Source organism: Thrips palmi, unplaced genomic scaffold, assembly GCF_012932325.1.
Source record: "Thrips palmi isolate BJ-2018 unplaced genomic scaffold, TpBJ-2018v1 HiC_scaffold_17, whole genome shotgun sequence".
Classification (NCBI taxonomy): Eukaryota; Metazoa; Arthropoda; class Insecta; order Thysanoptera; family Thripidae; genus Thrips; species Thrips palmi.
In genome coordinates, this window is record NW_023144626.1 from 2,207,349 (window position 1) to 2,225,949 (window position 18,601).

At 55.6% G+C, this 18,601-nt stretch overlaps 4 protein-coding genes and 1 non-coding gene across 8 annotated transcripts; 1 reads left to right on the forward strand and 4 right to left on the reverse strand.

The window, feature by feature from the left end:
• Positions 1-224: 224 nt before the first annotated feature.
• LOC117643945 (LHFPL tetraspan subfamily member 2a protein-like) lies at positions 225-1,613 on the reverse strand. The gene is made up of 3 exons (XM_034383131.1): positions 1,499-1,613; positions 556-762; positions 225-465 (listed from the first exon to the last, which is right to left on the reverse strand). The coding sequence occupies exons 1-3, from the start codon at positions 1,611-1,613 to the stop codon at positions 323-325; spliced, it is 465 nt and encodes a 154-aa protein (XP_034239022.1). The 3' UTR covers positions 225-322.
• A 2-nt stretch (positions 1,614-1,615) lies between these two features.
• LOC117643793 (GRB10-interacting GYF protein 2-like) lies at positions 1,616-9,896 on the reverse strand. The gene is made up of 3 exons (XM_034382891.1): positions 9,691-9,896; positions 5,323-6,753; positions 1,616-1,773 (listed from the first exon to the last, which is right to left on the reverse strand). The coding sequence occupies exon 2, from the start codon at positions 6,649-6,651 to the stop codon at positions 5,473-5,475; it is 1,179 nt and encodes a 392-aa protein (XP_034238782.1). The 5' UTR covers positions 6,652-6,753; positions 9,691-9,896; the 3' UTR covers positions 1,616-1,773; positions 5,323-5,472.
• A 629-nt stretch (positions 9,897-10,525) lies between these two features.
• On the reverse strand, positions 10,526-14,924 carry LOC117643671 (PC4 and SFRS1-interacting protein-like). 4 transcript variants are annotated; one of them, XM_034382681.1, is made up of 14 exons: positions 14,792-14,924; positions 14,306-14,405; positions 14,089-14,159; positions 13,700-13,814; positions 13,422-13,613; positions 12,990-13,335; positions 12,764-12,900; positions 12,486-12,679; positions 12,231-12,405; positions 12,077-12,130; positions 11,941-12,006; positions 11,735-11,861; positions 11,505-11,657; positions 10,526-11,422 (listed from the first exon to the last, which is right to left on the reverse strand). In XM_034382681.1, the coding sequence occupies exons 2-14, from the start codon at positions 14,375-14,377 to the stop codon at positions 11,415-11,417; spliced, it is 1,710 nt and encodes a 569-aa protein (XP_034238572.1). In that variant the 5' UTR covers positions 14,378-14,405; positions 14,792-14,924; the 3' UTR covers positions 10,526-11,414. The 4 variants fall into 4 exon arrangements, with proteins under 4 accessions (XP_034238572.1, XP_034238575.1, XP_034238573.1 ...); XM_034382684.1 differs by lacking the exon at positions 14,792-14,924 and adding an exon at positions 14,729-14,754; XM_034382682.1 differs by lacking the exon at positions 14,792-14,924 and adding an exon at positions 14,544-14,685.
• Positions 13,891-14,019, reverse strand: LOC117644181. The gene has a single exon (XR_004587657.1).
• A 375-nt stretch (positions 14,925-15,299) lies between the features above and the next one.
• LOC117643672 (dynein light chain 1, axonemal-like) lies at positions 15,300-18,311 on the forward strand. Its single transcript, XM_034382686.1, has 5 exons — positions 15,300-15,516; positions 15,636-15,790; positions 16,030-16,141; positions 16,218-16,398; positions 16,595-18,311. The coding sequence occupies exons 1-5, from the start codon at positions 15,514-15,516 to the stop codon at positions 16,702-16,704; spliced, it is 561 nt and encodes a 186-aa protein (XP_034238577.1). The 5' UTR covers positions 15,300-15,513; the 3' UTR covers positions 16,705-18,311.
• The last annotated feature ends 290 nt before the right edge of the window (positions 18,312-18,601 follow it).

The window sequence follows — 18,601 nt, forward strand, 5'->3', positions numbered from 1 at the left end:
CGCGACTGCCCGTGGGGCGGGGTGCGCACTGACGGGGAAGTCCCAACCGCCACCCGCCGGCGGAGCCCCGCCCCCAAACATTCTGCCCCTGTGACGCGACGACGCGACCCGGCACCGCACCGTGCACACGCATGCGGTCAAGTGAAAGTCCGAGCACGCCGCGCCCGAGTTACGTCAAAAGCACGCGGGGCATCGGGACGGTGTGAAGCAGGAAATAAACAACGTGCTAGAAAAACAAAACACGTCTTTGGAGACTTTAATGTACACGACAAACGACACAATAAATTAGTGAGACGGGCTTTGGTGTGGCCGTGCGCGATGGCTACGCGATGCACACGAGGGTGTGTCCCCGGTAGATGCGCTCCTGCACCTTGTCGCTGCGCGCCGCGCGGTCTGCCGGGGCGGAGAGCACCGCGACGACCAGGGTGAGCAGCGCGCCCGCCACAGCGCTGTACGACGCCCAGCCTGCAACAGAAAAAGCCTCGTGAGTACGCTTCGCCGTGCGGAGTCCTTCTCCGGCCATTCCCGGCAGCTTCTCCTTGTCCTTGTCCTTACCCAGCGAGCACGAGTCAAGGTAGAACGGGGAGGCATCCGGGCCGCACAGCCTCTGCACGCGCTCGGCGCCCCAGCCGCCGGCGTACAGGGACAGCCCCAGCAAGTACAGCACGCCGGCGCCGGCCTGCGCCGCGCCGCACACACCGAGGATGCTCTTGCCGCAGACGGCGTGCACGCAGCACGCCAGCAGCCCCGCCACCGCGGCCAGCGTCGCCAGCGCCGCGCCCGCGCCCAGGAACGTGAGGGCGGCGATCCACAGCCCCGGCGACACCCCCGCGGGCAGCGGGCCGCAGTGCGCGCGCGCGCCGCTGGCGACCACCGTCAGGGGGCTGGTCGATGAGGTGGTCGGCGTGCTGGCCGTGGTGGCCGTGCTCGTGGACGTCTTGGAGGCGGCCAGGGTCATGCGCCGGCAGCGCATCGACAGCCCCAGGGAGTCGGCTCCGCCATCACCTGCACACCGCAATCACAAATAAATACACGCCATTTACATGGCGGTCGTGGAAACGCACAGGTTGCACAACGACCGGCCCTCTGGCGGTAGATTCTAGATTCCGCGCGGATACGACAATAGCGCTCGGCCCCGCTCGGCGCGCGACGCCAACTTTTCCACGCGCCTGTTCGGCCTATTCCAAATCGCGGATTCGAATGTATCGCGGCTCTAATCGGCCGGCCGAGTGGGTCGAGAGGCCGAGAGCGGACGGCTCCGTTAGACGGTAAGGAACGAACGGCCTCAACCACACGGCCGGCACGGCAACGGAACGGGCCGGCGGCTCGTCGCGCACCTGCCACAAGTGTGGCGGTTATGTAACATTCAGCACACCGTTTCGTCTTTCCATCTCTCTCGCACCGAAACGGGACGCCCCGTGGGTGCGAGAGAGCCAGAGCGACGAAACGCCGTCCGGCTGAATGGCGAGGGTGGGCCAGGACGGGCCAGGAAGCTTACCGGGCGGCGCGACGATCCAGCGCGGGGACACGAGCGCGCCGAGGACGGCCATGAGCGCCACCAGGGACAGCAGCAGCCACGCCAGGGAGCGCGCCGTCACGATCACGTGGCCCATCCTCCTGGAGTCCCTGGAGTCCCTGGAGGCGTCCCTGCAGTCCGGCGGGGCGGCGGGCTACATGGTGCAGGCCGTGGGCGCGGGGCCGCGGCGGGGGCGAGTCCGGAGCCCTTAGGGAAGTCCAAGTCCGGCGCCGTCCCTGCAGCGACCGCGTGCCTCGCTGCGGACACAGAAAAGCGATTATGGTATAAACTGTTTCCAGAGGACTGAAGTAAAGCCCTGCCCCCTCCCAAAAAAAACAGCACAAGAAAAAACAATAACTATTTTCAAGTTTCTTTTTAGACACATGTGGTCAGTGCTACAGTACTGCATTCCTACTAATCCGGCACGAAACTGTTTGTTTGCGCAGTGTGCATGTGTGTGTGTGTGAAACGGGAGGGGAAGGGAGGGAACGTTCTTATTTTTTGAGACCACCGTGCTGCGCGGATAAACACACGCACGCGTGTCATTTGGTTGGACCAACTGGACCGCGCTTCGAGTCAGAAAGTGGGGGAAAGGGAAGGCGCTGCTTCGACGGGCTTTTATGACCTGGACGCCGACCGGGCGACCCCGCGCGATCTAGAGCGCTTAGTGGAGTGGTGGCCCGGCAGGCCGGGGCAGGCCGGGGCAGCACGCGAAGCATTAGGGCCCCACGGCACGGCACGGCACGGCACGGCACGCAAGCCAGCCACGCCCGTGGCAGCGTAGCGTGACGGGGGTGCAGTGCCTTGTGCCGCAGGGTCCGGGGAGGGGAGGGGAGGGAGGGAGGGAGGAGGGGAGGGGAGGGAGGGGAGGGGAGGGAGGGGAGGGGCAGGCCGAGGGGCGGCCGGCACGACGCCGCACGACGCGACGTGCGAGGGGTTCGTGGTGGCGCCAGCAAGCGCCAGCTAGCGCCGGCGAGGGTGGCGGCGGAGCGGCGGGCAGGGCGGGCAGGCCTTCCCTCCCCCAGACGCCACCGCGGCGCCGCGCCGCGCCACTGGGGCTGCAATGCCGAAAACGAGGCAGCAAAGCACAAACGGCAAATGGGCGACGCGCCGACCGGGTCGCGTCAGGAGTGCAAAGCGGTGGCTGGCGGTGGCCACCTCCGGGCTGCTTCCGAAGGGACCTGTCTCTCTCGCAGCTTCTCTCTCTCTCCGTCGACGGCGACGACAGCTCTGTTCGGAATCAAACTGCTGGCGGTCCGGCCGCGGCCGCTCGTGGGGGCACACATGTGGGTCCGCTTATGCGCGATGCTCTCTTTTCATTTCTTCGACATTCGAGTCGGCTCGGGGGCACAAAGGGAGGGGGAGGGACAGGAAACAGCAACGCGCAGCAACGCCCAACGCTGAAAGGCAACGAGTTGGACCGAGCTTCTGGCTAGACGGCCTGGCCTGTCCGCACCGCTTGTTCCGAGTCCGTCCCGAGTTTGCACAGTTACCGCTGCAGCTAGTGCAGTACATGCATTCCGCGTCACTGGCGTTGCGCGCTGCGCGCTGCGGCGGGCTTACCTCGTGTCCACGAAGCCTTTCCTGTCCTGTCGGCACGACGTACGCCCTGCAGCCCACGCTGCAGCGCTGTGCTGCCGCCGTCGCTCTTGCCGGCTCGGCCGCCACTACAGTACTAACAAATCCCGATGCGTGCGGGCCGTGCGGGCCGGGCCTCGCTGAGGACCTCCCCGAGGGCGTCGCCGTCCTCCCCCGCCGAGCTCGCCTTGCCGCTCTCCGAGCGCGCTGCGCGCCTATCGTCTGTCGTCGCTTGTTGCGGGGCGACGCGCCGCGACGCACTGGGAGAGGGAGAGGCGTCGGCGTCGTGGACGTGCCGTCGCTGCGCCGCCACGCCGCCACAGTGTCGCGGCTCAGTGCCCCCGCCGCACCCCTCGCCGGCCAAGCCCGGCGTCGCCCGCGTCGCCCCACCTGGCCCCGCCCCGCCCCCCGCCGGCCCGACGTGAGCCCTTGGTCTGGTCGGCCCGGACGGCCCGGCCCGGACACCAGGCAGTGGCATCGGAAATTACAGCCATAGCGCGCCGCCGTACTGCCGCGTTGAATGAGTGAGAGTGAGTGAGTGAGTGTTAGTGGGGTGGCGCGGCCAGGCGCGGCGCGGTTCTATAATAGGCACTGACATGTCAGCGGCGAGGCAGCGCTCCGTGCGCTGTGCGCTCCATGCCGACCGGCGGCCCGGCGGCCCTTCACTCGGCCGCCCGTGCCGCGCAGCGGGCAGTGCCGGCCATGCCGGGGAGAGGGGAGGGGTGAATCATCGCGGTCACAGTCGTGCGGCTGCAAAGGGGTACAAAACAACGACCGCCGGGCCGGGCCCCCGTGCCCAATCGCTGGTGGGCGAAATTCGCGCGCATTTGAGACTGCCCGTCAGAACGACGCTGGCTGTCACGCCGCTTGCGTCTCTGCCGCGCGCGTTGACACCCCCTCTGTTCTTTTCGTTTTGCGAAGCGAGGCAATTTTAACTGACGTCTCCATCCATGAGCAATGCCGCTCACGTCCAGCGTCTCGGCTCCGGCGTGGGCGGGGCCTGGAGGGGCCTGGAGGGGCGCGGTGTGCACGTGCACGCCGCGAATCTTGCTTTTTCCCTGCCCCGTCTCCAGCAGGCTCATTCCGCGCGCAGTGCTTTCGTCGCTCCGTCTCTCTCGCACCTCTAGCTGAAACGCTCCCATGAGCGCGCGCGCGCGACAGAGAGAGACAGAGCGACGGAAGGAGACTCACCCTTCGCGACGTCCTCTGGTCCGGCGCACAGCGAGCGCCCCGTCGACACGCAAGCCTACCGCACCGCAGCACCGCAGCCGGCTGAAGACTGAAGCCCGACCATCATGAGGGAGTCAGGGAGCCTGCGACCTCCCTTCCCCCGCTCCGCGCGCAAGTCGTGGAGTCAGTGCGTTTGTTTTACTCGTTATCGCGAGGCGGACCGGCAGGGCCGGGCAGGCCATGGGGCTGCACTGGGACTGCACTGCACGCAGTGCTCGTTGCAGTGCGCAGGCCGCGCCAGACTGTAGGCCGATTCAAATCGGGGGCGCGGAATCTCAATCTCATTCCCGGGCTAAGCCGAGACCAGACCGAGGTCGCAAGTCGAGCAAGGCGCAGATGAAGCGGAAATGGGAGTGTTAGCGCGGCGTAGGGAAGGCTTCCCATTGGCTTGCACGCCGGCCGGCGGCGCGAGTTCGTGTGACTGTGTACGTACGTCGTGTACGTCAGTCGGTGCGGACGGCGTTAGTATGCAAGTGTGTGTCCGGTGGTGCGTGCGTCGCGGTGCGTCGTGGGAGAGGCCTAGGAAGTTAGATGCCTCTTGTCAGGTGGGCTACCTTCTCGGAAAAGATAACGTGTTCTACAGTGGGTCCGATCACACACTCTCTGGAAACTCGGCCGATTCCGAAGAGTCGTTCCGTCGCTCTGTCTCTGTCGCACTCGCATGGAGCCTCCGGAAGGGTGCGAGAGAGACAGAGAGACAGAGCGACGAGGCGCCTCGGACGTCCCTTCTGGTTTGAAAGGCCTCACAAGACTGACCATGACATCAAGGTGCACACTACCACTACAAGTGCCCAGCACTGCCCTTAAAGTCAACTCCTTGAGCTGGGCGAAACAGGAAGATTTAGGTGCGTTTAGCAAACAGGTTCAACGCCATTGTCAGTCCCTGCCTGACGAACACCGACAATGGTAAGAGAAAGCTCTTTGCTTGATTTACTTTTCCGCCCAGCTCAAGTCGGCCCGTACCTCCCTCCCTCCCGTGAGCTAGTTACCCTAGTTACCTGCCTCGCGGCGCTCCTAGCGGATCCTCGCCGAGCTGGCCGGCCTCGCGTCTCGGTGGGTGTGGCCGGGGTGTGGGGTCTCGGGCCGCGCAGTTTCACGTGCCGCCTTCAGCCCCTTCATGATGAGGACCATCCCGGTGGGTCAGTCCGTCAGTCGTCGGGGTCCCTCTCCGTCTTGTACTCCGTCCTGTACCAGCCCGCGGCGGCCATGGCGTCGCTGGGGGGCGGCTGGTGCTGCAGGAGTCCGGGGAAGGCGTGGCCGTGCGCGGCGTGGAGGTGACCGGCGTGGCCGAGGTGGCCGACGTGGCCCTGCATGTGCGCGTGCACCACCGGCGGCTCGGTCACCTGGATCTCGCCCTGCCCCTCCTCGATGCTGAGGCTGAGCGACGCGGCCGTGGCGTTGGCGGCGGCGATGCGTCGTCGTCGGTCGCGTTCCTTCTCCCGCTTCCTGGCCAGCACGGAGGGGTCCGTGGCGAGCTGCCGGCGCCGCTCCCGCTCGCGCTCTCGCTTCCTCTCCAGGACGGCGGGGTTGGACTCGAACAGGCGGCGCCGCAGCTTCATGAGCTCGTAGGCCGCGGGGTCGGACTCCAGGCGACGGCGGCGCTCCCGCTCGCGTTCGCGCTTCCTCTCCAGCACGGCGGGGTCGGTCTCCTGGCGGCGGCGGCGTTCTCGCTCGCGCTCCCGCTTGCGCTCCAGGGCCGCGGGGTCCGCTTCGAGGCGCCGGCGCCGCTCGCGCTCCATCTCGCGCTTGCGCTGCAGCGCCACGGGGTCCGCCTCGATGCGGCGCCGGCGCTCGCGCTCGCGGATGCGCTTGCGCTCCAGCACCGCGGGGTCCACGACCAGCTGCCGGCGCCGCTCGCGTTCGCGCTCCCGCTTGCGCTCCAGCGCGCTCGGGTCGGCGGTGACGCGGCGGCGGCGTTCGCGCTCGCGTTGCCGCTTGCGCTCCAGCGCGTCCGGGTCCCTGGCCAGGCGCCGCCGGCGGTCCCTCTCGCGCTCGCGCTTGATGCGCAGCATGGCCTCGCGGCGCGTCTCGCCCGGCGGAGCCTGCTCCGCCTCCTCGTCCTCCCCGTCCTCGGCCTGGACCTGCACCTGCACCTCCAGGGGCATGTGGCCCATCGCCAGCCCCATGGAGGGGTCCATGGGGTGCACCATCGGGTGGCCCATGGGGTGCGGCATGTGGTGGCCCATGTGGTGGCCCATGGGGTGGCCCATGGGGTGGGGCATGTGGTGGGCCATCGGGTGGGCCATGGGATGGGCCATGGGGTGGCCCATCGGCAACCCCATTGGCATGCTGTGGTGCTCGCTGGTCTCTCCCGGCATCTCGTTCATGACAGCCTACCGGCGACGGCGGGGGAAACTCTTCTTATCGAGTCCGACGTGGGCGTCCCGGCGTCCCCGTCCCGGCGAGCCGGTCCCAGAATTGCGCGTTGACTGGAATTAGAATAATTCGAGGGTCAGTGATATGCGAGCAGCAAAGACCCTGAGAGGCGGTATTTGAACCCTGGGCACAGAGGACTGATCCCGACCAACGGCTTCGTCACAAGACTGATTCCGTTTCAAACTACACCTCCACCCCACGCACTACGCACCCCCACCGACGTCGGCCCACGGATAAGCAGAAGGCGGTTCACCCACAGGCACCCCCACACCCTAGTTACGTAAAGCAGGACTGGACACTTCAAACGCATAGGGTTGAATGGAAAAGCAACTATAGTGGACTAAGCTGGACAGGGGCAGGAGGCTGGCGGCCATCTCCCAATTCACCCTCATCTGCGCCATGGCATGCAGTGTGCACCACCTTGAAATGACCCGTGGTAGCCTCGCGATGTGGAGCTGTGAGAATGATGGAATGTGAGGAGTGGATGCCACGGCACGACCAAGGCACAGGGCACGCAGGGCACGCATCGCGCCAGGCCTTTGTAGGGACCAGAGCCTTCTCTTTTTGTAGAACCCTTCTTTTTTTTGTAATAGCCTGTGTGTGCGTGCGTGCGTGTGTGGAGGCCCAGGGGCGCCCAAGGGGGAGAGGGAAGGGAAGGAGTGGAGGGGAAGGCTACACGTTTCCAGCTGCAGACGTGGGTGGGAGGGAAAGGGGGACTTAATGTAATAGGAGAGAGAGAGAACAGCTGTTGTATTTTCTTTTAGGGAGACGATAGGCACTAATTAAGACAAATTAAGTCAGACTGCAGTCTGCATGCACGGGAGCATTCGGGGCGGGAATCGCAAGGGAGTCGGCCGACCTCCGCCACCGCCAGGCTCACTGTCTCTCTCGCGCCCTTGTGGGACGCCCCATGAGTGCGAGAGAGACGGAGCAACGGAAGCACAGGTCAGTCAACAGGCTGGCGGCAGCAGTGGACAACGGCAGGGCCCGCTGGGTAGGCATCCCAACGCGCACGCCCGAACCGGGCGGCTGGCTTGGCTGGGGCGCTACCACGCCGGCCCAAGTCTTTCGTGCGTCTTACTCCGAGTCTCCAGGGTCCATCCCGGTAGTGCAGGCCGTTCAGACTAGCGGACTAGCGTAGCACGGCCTGCCCCTGGCCTGCGCGCTTCCCTCGTGAGATCGCCGCGGTGCTGAGCGCTGAGGGAGCACGAACGAACCGGCGGGAAGGGGAGAGGCCAAGCAATGTGCGTGCGTGCGTGAGCTGCGTGTGCGTGCGTGCGTGCGTTCGTGTGTGCGTGCGAGGGGACGTGCCTGCGTGCGTGCCATGTCTGGTTGCGTTGTGCCGAGGCGGCCTGGCGGCCCGGCCCAGCGGCTATCGCCCCCTCTCCCTTCCTCCCTCCCTTGTATCGCGGACGCTGGAACACACACGCACGCACGCAAGCGCACACGCACACACACTCACAGACGGCGTACCCTTCCTCTCTCTCACACACACACAACTACACACGCGCTCCCTGCCATGCACAGTCTCACAGCTAAGCACACACGCACACACTAACTCTCTCACACACACACTCGGACAAACACGCGCACTCACACAGCAAGCACACACACAGTCCCACAAGCCGGGCACACAGAGCAGCGGGCCGCTCCGGCCTGGAAACACGTTCAAATCGATAGAAACTTGTCGAAATTGAGAAGGAAAAGAAGTGGAAGAGTTTGAAGGGAGAACAATTGGGCAGGCCACCGAACATTTTGAGCAGTCCCTGAGTTCGAAATAAGTGCTTTGAGGAAGTCCCTGAAGGATTGTGCTTATCAAAGCACAGCTGGCAACTCTATAAAACATGGAAATTTCGAACTCTTTAGCATTGCGGTTCTGCACCTTGACATTTATCCACATTTCGGACTGTACACTGATCCGTGCTGGCAGGGGGTCCAAAGAAAAGCCGGGCGCTGCGCGGGAGGGAGGGGGGGGGGAGGGAGGGAGAAAGAGAGATGGAGAAGGGGCGGGAGGGTGGCTCCAATTTTGTTCCAGCGAGCGGCTGCCGGCCTGCCACGCCAGCTGGAGTATAGATAGACAGGAGAGATAGGCCTCACTCGCTAGGGGTGGGTGGGCGACGCAAGGCGACGCAAGGGGAAGGGGTGGCGGCGAGTGGCGCCCACCTCGCACCTAGCCGGCTTCCTTTTCCTTCCCTTTCCAACGACAGCCTTGGATTCTGTGGTTCTGAGCGGCCAAGGACGCGGACCCGCGCGGACCAAGGACATGCTCGGACAGGGTCGCAGCCAGAACTGCTGAATGAATGAATGAAGGCGCGAGTGACTGACTGGACGAATGAACGATGAATGAGGCCGGATGAATAAATGAATGGCCGAATGAACGAATGAATGAATGGGCGAATGAGTGGAAGGACGAATGAATGAATAAATGCATGCATGGGATAAGCACAGAAGTATGTAAGAGGCCTGTCAAGCCAAACAAAAAGTGAGCAGGCATGGGTTTTGAACGTCATCTAGAACACCGATGACAGCACAGTGGCCAGGCAGGCCGTGGGCCTCGACAGTAGAGCCTGGTAAGCCCCAAAAGCACCCATTCGAATCACAGGGAACGGCGGTGCGCATGCATGCACCTGCATATGTTACTCGCAGTAGGGCAAAAGAGTCACCACAAAACCAAATCAGCGTTGACGCGATAATTAAAGTCCCTCCGCGGAAAGGGGGAGGGGGAGAACAGCGCAGCACTCGCAGCAGGTACACTGGGGACCAACAAAGTGCGGAGCCATGAGCCAAGTTTAACCGGGCCGTGCGTTAAGCACCTTTAAGACCTTCGCTAATAAGCCTCGCCTGGGGCATGCCTGGGGCCGCGTTACCCTGTTACTCGGTGACGTCTGTCACGTTGCAGTGGAGTGGAGAGGTTATGCTGGAGTGGAGGGGGCAAGAAGGCCCACGGGTTCAAGCCTACAGCCGAAAGGAGAGAACAAGTCGGTACTTACTCGAGCAGTCCGCTGGTCGCTGCCTGCAGTTGCTGGCACGGCCAAGCACGGCCTGCTTGCTTGCTTGGTGAGGGCCTTGGAGTGCAGGGGCTTAGCCTGTCTCAGCCTGGCCGGTTTCAAGGCACGCACTACCAAATTGTCCTGGCAGGGCGGCGGAGCGGCGGCCGGGCGTCGCGACGGCGACGCTGCGAGGCACCCAGACGGCGTCGGCGGCATCCACGAACTAACGACTCGCGCACGGCCCGCCCGAGCCGCCCGAAGCGGCCCGAGCCCGATTCCCGAAGAGCGTCGCGGTGCCGAGGAGGCGCGTTCGGCCGGCTCGGCCTGGCTCGGCCGCCAACGAACGGGTGCCCCGCTAGTCCCCGCGCCACCCCCCGCCAGCTGCGTCGCAGGAGGGCGAAGGCGTCGCGGCCCGCCGCCGCACCCCGTGCGCGAGTGCGAGAGAGAACGCGACCGCGACGCCGCGACGCAGCCTGCCCCTCCCCCCTCTCCCCAGTGCCCACGCCACGCCACGCCGCGGAGGTTGTCTGCGCCGTCTTGCCGGTCCTCCCCGCCTCGCCGCATTGCAGCTCAGGCACAGGCTACGTAGTACACTGTTGAGGCCAGCCAAGATCAATCCCCCTTCCCCCCTACCAAAATAAAAAAAAAACTGAAGGGCTTGAGTATAGCCCTGCTTTTGGTTTTGGAAATTTTTGCCAACGCAGTATCTTAACATGTGAAAGTGTGAAATGTACTTCGGCATCTCTGACAATCGTCTCTACAAATTTCTCTTTTCATCAGAGATATGGAATCAAGCCAGTTGAAGATTGGGAAAATGGAATAAATAAAATGAATCTTAAGTCTACCACTTTATTGTATAAATGTAGCACTGACTGGCACCAGCCAACCATCTACAGCGTCAAAGTTCATATCACTTAAAACATTGAATAAAGAAAGTGATCAAATCATAAATCTAGAACTACACTTCAAGTTATTAGCATGGGGCCACCCACCACAAATGAACAAATTCACGTAGGTAAAAATACACATTAAAATGGAAATACTTTAGAAAGGCAGAAAAAAGAAAGACTCTTTCAAAGCAATTACAAAATATCACTGCCTATATCTGAAGCAAGACACAGTGCAACAAACAAGTTAACACTAAATATTAAACACATGGCCTGACACATTAATGCTAATACATTTTACAAGAAAGTCTAAACCTACATCACAATCTTCCCCATTCAGTTTTTTTTTCTTTTTGGTTTATGATTTTTAAGAAACTAAGAGGCTCATAAGCCCCATGACTAATTGAAAATAAGCCATCCCGCCCCACACCCGTTTCTTCTCTGTCCTGGGAGGGTAACAGTTTGGTGCGAGAACATGTTAAAAATCTGTCTTGGGGTTTATGAGCCACCTGTTACATGCACATTTGTTTGTAAATATTACTTCTGCCTAGTGAAAATTGTTATTGAAACAATCAAATCACCAGATTCAACACAAAATGTCAAAATTAAAAGAGGAATCTATATGAAAGCTGTATGAAATTGTGTTTCATCACCACAAATAAAACAGAAAGCTTCCGCTAACAAATCAGTTAGAGGGGACGAGCTGAAAAGAAGTTGATATGATTCTAGCACGTACGAGGTAAATTAACAAAACAATAAAGTCATAATCTAAATTGTAGGTGAAGTTCTGCCTCATTCACTCTCAGATCTTGTAAAATCTGTATTGTAGTTAAGTGCTCAAGTGGCTGGAAAATACACATAAAATTAGAAATGTAACTAGCAGAAAAGATTTGAATAATTATTATTATAAAATTTTGAGGGACATACCTTCAAATTTTCCCAAGTCTACCTCTTCACTTTTGAGGTCATGTGAATCAGTATTTGAAGCAGATTTTTTCCTTCTGGGATTTTTTGAAGATTTTGCCTTGTCAGGAGACTCAGTCTGGGCATCCCCCTCAGTGTCATTTACACTTGTGAGCTCTGAAAAATTTGTACATATAATGGTATCTTGACAGGGAAAATATTGTGTCAAAATGATTGAAGTCAATAAAACTTACTTTCAGGGTCAACTACAAGAGCGTAAACCTTATCCTTTGTCATATGCTTAACAGCTTTGTTAAACTTTTGTACCTCTTGATGGAAAATTTCCCAGAATGATGTATGATGAGGTACAGCAAACAATTTCTGAAATGAAAATATGTTGTAATGTGGAAACACATACATTTCTATAAAAAGAAAAATGACATAATGCATAGAACAATACCTTGAACTTGTGATACATATGGGTGGCTTTCAGTCTTATCTGTTCACAGCTATCCACGAACTTGTCCTGAAATTGGAAATAGGAGACTGAAATATCAAATTTCACTTTCATTAAGTTTAAAAGTTAAATTACTCACCATTTCTTCATCTGTGAGATGCCACTTGGAGGCATTGCCAATATATCTTTGAAGCTGAAATCAAAGCAGAAAGTAAAATGTAAATGTTGACACAAACTGGTTTACATACAGCCCATCAAAAAATTCCAGATTTTAATCTCTGCAAGTATCTTACCTTCTTCACAGTTTCAACAATATTGGGATGTTTCTTCAACATTAGAGGATCAATATTTACATAGAGCATTTCATCCATTAGCTGCAAGCAGCGGCTTGCATCAGCTCTGGCCAGACTAAGGGATCCTCTTATTTGAGCATCTAACTCTAAAAGGTGAGCTTCCTGTTTCAGCCACCTAGGCACAAAAACAAATATTTTAAAATTGACCTTACATCAAGAATTTATAATTTACTGTCCTTGGGAGAGGGAGCATACCTCAACTTGCCACGCTTGCGATTTAATTCAGTTTCTTTCTTTAGTTCTTTCTTCTGAGCATCTGTCAAATCTACCTTGCCTTCCAATTGTTTCTTGATGGTATCTGGCAAGTACTCGCCCAATTCAATTTGAGCTTTGAGACGTTCAGCGTTTCGAGCAGTTGCAGCATCCCACAGCCGCCTGGCTTCTTCACTCTGGAATGATTGATTTGGATGTGAGGAAGAGTTTGCATTACAGTCACTGCCACAAAGATTACACAACACCGTGTCGGCACTTGCCTGGAAGGAGGAGGGCCTTTCATCATCCAACCTGATCTGCACCCAGTGACCAGACAAGGCTTTGGCCATGATTGCTCGGTTAGGATTATCACTTGGTATACCACCTTGAGTATCAACTGGGGTTTTGGCACTTTCATCTAATGGGTAAAAAGAGGCACAGAGATTAAACAACAAGACACAAACAAATACAATTGTGGAACCACACTTAGAAGTGCTTATTGATTACCTGGGGAAGGTTGTGTTGGGGGAATACTTGTTCTTTGAGCCTGTGGCTTTCTTGTTTTAAGTGGTTCTGGAGAACTGGGAAGAGTTACTGGAGACACAATTGATGCGCTTGGAACTTCTGGAGGTATTCCCGTGATACCACCGGAATTGTTATCATAGGTGTCATTGACTGTTTCTATATCTTCATCATCATCAGCAAACTTCTTTGGTTTGATTTTTCTTCCTGAACGGCTCACAGCTTTCACTTTGCTGTTAGGAGAATCTCCATCTACCGAAGAACGCCCACTGGGGGCACCTCCAACTGGAGTTCCAGCAGACAGTCTTGCTTGTTTTCGCTTTTCAAAGTCCTGAAGAGTTAAAAAAAAAATAGAAGTAAAGGTTGTAGTGTTGTTAAAATTTTTTTTAAATTCATACTTTTTATTTCATTAGTTACCTCTGAAACACTGTCCATACTCTCACGTTTTCGTTTCAGCACAGTGGTTATCTTTTTCTTTTTTTCTACAGGTACAGCATTGGATGTTATTGAAGATGACAAGTTTTCATCAATGATCAGAGATCCTTCAATATCAGGCTCTTCATCCATAGTGCTTTCTGAGAAGGGAGGATAAGTAGGAGCAAAACCATTCTGAAATAAAAATATAAATATTAAACATTGAGATTTTTTTTTAAAAAAAAGGAATACAAATGTTTCTTTCTTCATAGGCAACTTACAAGCTCCATTTCAATTTGGTGGAGACCCTCATTAAAACCTTTCCGCTTCAGTGGTTTTGCATATTTATCTTTGTTAGGAGCATATGGGATAATTTCTTCTACCTTACATATGGCCCTGAAAAATGAGAACAGATTGAAAAGAATTTGAATGCATCATTCCCAAGGTTAATGTTATAAGCTCCAACAAGGAGAGTGTGTGGAATAATCGCACAGGTCGAAAGGTCTTCATTCAGGCCTGTCGGCTAAGACCACAAATTGATTTAGGGAAAAGTTTGCACACAACTCTTATACTTATAGAGCTATAGAATAAAAATCTTCCCAGAGAAATGGTGGTGGTGATAGAAATAGTTAAAGCGTCTTAGTGTAGAGAGAAATGGAACAGAACTCACGTCTCGTTGGTGCCATAAAAAAACACATGGTACTTCATTTTGTTTGGGGTTTCATCTGCACAAGCCTCAACCTGAACAACACAAAAAAACATGAATAGAGAACAATGCAGGAAAATAGCATCAGAAAATGATAAAAGCCTTAGATGGACACTCAGTACGCAAAAAATGTGCTCTATCACATGGAAGCAACGCAGACAGATAAAACATGTTCTCTTACCCGTGCAGGCCAAAATGGATAACCTCGAACCTTGGCGAAGACCCTGTCGCCAGACTTAAATTTCAGCGACATCTTGCTGCAGTCTAGATAAAATTATTGCCTGTAAAAAGTAATGTAAATTAACATCCCAAAACACCATACACACCTAGTGGTTAGGGACGACGAATTTTGGTAAAATCAAATAAAAAAGCAATTGGCAGGTACTTGAACACACGATGGGGACTGGGTCTTAACGTACTTTAACTATAACGGATATTAGCAAGACAAGGAAGATGGTTAAAGTGGAAAATGCATGGAGACAAATGATCTAACAACAAAAAGTTTAGGCGCGGAAGGAAAGGAGGACGAGTCACTTTCCACCGTTTGGCAGAAACTTGAAAGAACTTCACAATTGTGGTAAAATAAATTCAAGGGGCTCCCCACCGAAGAAAAGATAGTGAAATATGATTGAAACCAAATAATTTGAAGTAATTTCTGACGCCTTACATTAAATAGAGACAAAGTCGGCTTGCACCTCTCCTCTCTCTGCAAGGATCTGCTGCTGCTGCTGCTGCGCTGCTGCCGCTCCGCGGCTGTTATGCTTTCATGCACTATGACAAATTAAGAGTACCACCAGTCAAAACTTTTCATACCCAGTGAGAACACTTTTCAAACCATTTCCAACCAAGTAAATGGAGAAAAATATGGACGGAAAGCGATGTGATCGCGATCGCAGGCATAGGCACCAATCATTCTGACGAATAATGAATCTTCAATCAGATGATCGCGGTGGAATGATGACTTGCCCCGAATGCAGAAATCATAGGAAGTTGCAAGGACTTCATTTCCCGCCAAATTCTGCATCGCTGCAAATTATAAACAAAAATGCATGGTATTGTCTATTTTATGTTGAATAGCTTATTTTGTGAATGGACATGACAAATCTAAGAAAAAGCGAGACCTTCCGGTCGGATGTTGAACACTGACCACCGACTTAAAAATTTCGTGTAAAGACGTTTCCCCAGTGGAAGAATTTCACCGTCACTAAACTTTGTGGGGAGTTCCCACACGCAAACGCGCATCTTGAAGAAAACTTTTTGAAGGACAACCATCTCGGTTTCGAGGAAATCCAGGAGATGCATTTCATTCAGTATTGGTACTTAGGTGGTGGGGAGGGAGGAAACCATGACAACATGTAAACACAGTTGTTCTACTAACAAGTCATTGAGATGGTAATGATGAACTGTGTAGTTTCGGGTAGTCTCTTGCTAATCATGAGCCTATTGGATTAAAGGGCTGCCCATTTTACGGTCAAATGGCACGCTAAGCACTCGCTGTCATCTCTTTGCAGTCGTCTCGTCCGACAACGATCAAAGAAGCATTGAAGCGGTGGGAAGAGAAACATACAGGGGCCAACATTTCGGAGGCGAAAGAAGTAAATCTTCAGTGGCAATGGCCGCCAATAGAAAAGATGGACAACTCGCTGTCCGTCCTCACCGCATGCGAGTAAGTAACCCTGCCTTCAAAATAGGCTTCCATTCGCGTCGCTACCCCATCCACCGATGTGCGTGAGTCTCTCGCGGCGAGGGGTATCGACCTGCGTTTGTGCAAGTTTCTCATAGTAGTAAGTGTTTACGGTCTCCGCCGAAGGATGGCGCGCGTGTTCAAGCGCAGCACAGTCTCGGTGCAGCATGCAGCCTTAAGCAGTATCAATAAAAAACACATTTCTGTCTATATTGTTACAGGAAACTATCCCTGTCAACCAACATGATTGAGAAAATAGCTGGAATAAGTTCACTGAAAAATTTGAAGATATTGTCTTTGGGGCGGAACTATGTGAAAAATTTCGCGGGACTGGTAAAATGGCCTTCCTCTAACAACTGACCTTAACTTTACTTCATGCAGGGCGTGTGATCAGTCGTTTGTATTTCAGGAAGCTGTCGGTGACAGTTTAGAGCAGTTGTGGATTTCTTACAATTTGATTGAGAAGATAAAGGGGGTGAACGTGCTGCGCAAACTCAAAGTCCTCTACATGTCCAACAACCTGGTGAAAGATTGGGTCGAGTTCAACCGACTGGCGGAGATACCCATGCTGGAAGACCTCCTCTTCGTAGGTGAGCTTGCGAGTTTAGTGCAGAAGCGGTAGTATTTGCGCAGGCTCGCGAGAACGGTCACATACTTGGAAATGCGCATGCTGCCTGTCGGGCAGGCCACCCCAATGACCGCGGTGAACTGGAGGCAGCGACCGGCAGCTGGGCGTTTCGTACTCGCGACTAATCGACTTATCGACGCCCTTTTCGGTCCGAACAGGCAACCCGCTGCACGAGAACACCGACGAGTCCGTGTACCGGGGCGAGGTCATGAAGAGGCTGCCGAACCTCACCAAGCTGGACGGCGAGCCAGTCATCCGAGAGATGTGACTCTCCCTCTCCGACTCTTTTTTCCTCGTTTGTCGCGCAATATCCGCAACCATCGCTTTGTTTCTCTGGAAATGATTTATTCCTTTCGTTTTATACTCATTTGTCGGCCAGGCTGGGGCGGAATATTGAGTTCGGTGTGCGCGGCGGGACTGTGCATGGGCAAATAGGTACCCCTCCCCTCCCCCCGATGGCCCTAGCGGCCCTAGTAGGAATGCCCGGCGCAATGGCGATGCGCCACGCCACGCCACGCCGAGATATAATGGGGCGCACCAACACAATAACTCGAGTGTGTGGATTGTCCGGCGATGCACCGCCAGCACCGCCTGCATTCGCCGCCCCGTCATCCGGAGCCCCTCTCTCTCGCTCTCTCTCGTTTGGACAAGGGTGGCAATATGCGCATTATTCACGGGCTCATGCGCCGCGGAATTTACGAGGTAGGCAGCCACGCTGGCAGCGCGCGAGGCGGCACGGCGCGGCACGGCACGGCCACACGCCACGCACCCTCCCGCAGTGTGCGCACCCCCATTCAACTCAAGGCTGTCCCACTAGTCATCCTACACCCCGACGACGGTACGACGGTCAGATAGCCTCCTGGCACGTGCGATGTGTGATCCGCGTCCCTCTACGTCCCTCGGCACCCTTCCTCTGACAGGCGAGAAGGGCTCCAGATCTGGGATTGTTGCTCGACACCGCGTCGAGAGGCGCCGAATATCGTCCGGGGGACCGAGAGCTTGAACCTTGAACCTCGGCGTCGGCAGTGGCGGAACCTTTGCGTTGTGCGCAACCACGCCAGGGAAAAATCAAAGTGACGTCTGAGTGAACCCATTTTGGACGTCATTTTGACTGCAGTCCTGCAGTCCGTAGACAGGAAGACATGAACCCCGTCCCGTTTCCCGTTCGAGACCTGAGAGCCCTCCCGAGCCCCAACCCCAACTGGCGAGTTGAGCCGAGTCCCGCGGGGGCCCTTGCCGTTGTCTTCTCGGAGGATGCACCTTGCGCCCGTTGGACATGGCATCCCCGTTCGGCGCCGATCGGCGATTCGGCAAAGGCGTGAGTCCGGCCGTGGCCGGGGCCGTGGCGCTCTCAGACACGTGCCGGGCGAAGACACGTGTGGACAGACACGTGCGCAGAATGGCCAAGGTGACTGCATATCAACAAAAACATTCTAGCAGCGACAAAGACGTTGTTGTTGTTGTTGCTGGATGCGGCACGCGGACCGGACAACAAGTGGCCAATAACATGACACGACTCATGCAAGGCGTGTCGTGGCGCGGCACGTGCACCCACTTAGGGTCTCGTTTTATTAGTTTTATTCAATACAAAGGGTCGGTCGGGTGGCGATGCGGGGACAGTAGGGACTGCGGGGTGGTGGTGTGTTCGTCCTCTCCAAAGTGCATTTCATTTCCTCCGCCACGCTATGCCATGTATGTCCGTCCGATGGTGATTTTAATAAAACAACCTGACAGCGATGCCTTCATTGTGATGAAAAATAATAACTCTGCCCCCCCCCCAAAATGCCAATGAAATGCTTGGTTTTGGGCGACTCTTGTTTATTCCCGTTTATCAATTTCAATTTTTTCGCGAGTATTTTTTTTTCTTTTGTTATGTTACGCAGTGCTCAAATAAAAGTTAAATTTAAACAATGATCTGTGTCACCATTGAATTTTCACATCATTCATTACTCATTACAATACAGACAGGAAAAATGGCTTTTACATTTTCACCGATTTGATTTTGAAACGGATTGAAATCGATGAGGCATTGTGGAGTCGATGCCGGTAGGTTTTTGATGCTGTCACTCCGCCCGACAGGCCGCGACAGGCACCGGGACTACCCACCCATCGAGTACTTCCACTTGTTTAGCTTTTCAATAAGGGAAGATACACGTCGACGTGGT

Excerpts from the sequence above, each read along its gene's own strand:
- LOC117643793 (XM_034382891.1), bottom strand. The coding sequence starts at position 6,651 with ATGAACGAGATGCCGGGAGAGACCAGCGAGCACCACAGCATGCCAATG.
- LOC117643672 (XM_034382686.1), top strand. Across the intron at positions 15,791-16,029 it reads TCCGTCCTCACCGCATGCGA|GAAACTATCCCTGTCAACCA; the intron begins GTAAGTAACCCT and ends ATATTGTTACAG. Across the intron at positions 16,399-16,594 it reads GGAAGACCTCCTCTTCGTAG|GCAACCCGCTGCACGAGAAC; the intron begins GTGAGCTTGCGA and ends CGGTCCGAACAG.
- LOC117643671 (XM_034382681.1), bottom strand. The coding sequence starts at position 14,377 with ATGTCGCTGAAATTTAAGTCTGGCGACAGGGTCTTCGCCAAGGTTCGA. Across the intron at positions 12,901-12,989 it reads CCCAACACAACCTTCCCCAG|ATGAAAGTGCCAAAACCCCA; the intron begins GTAATCAATAAG and ends TTTACCCATTAG. Across the intron at positions 11,658-11,734 it reads TCTTGTAGTTGACCCTGAAA|AGCTCACAAGTGTAAATGAC; the intron begins GTAAGTTTTATT and ends CAAATTTTTCAG.
- LOC117643945 (XM_034383131.1), bottom strand. The coding sequence starts at position 1,613 with ATGGGCCACGTGATCGTGACGGCGCGCTCCCTGGCGTGGCTGCTGCTG. Across the intron at positions 763-1,498 it reads CTGGATCGTCGCGCCGCCCG|TGGCCGCGGTGGCGGGGCTG; the intron begins GTAAGCTTCCTG and ends CGCTGGCGACGC. Across the intron at positions 466-555 it reads CCTTGACTCGTGCTCGCTGG|GCTGGGCGTCGTACAGCGCT; the intron begins GTAAGGACAAGG and ends TTTCTGTTGCAG.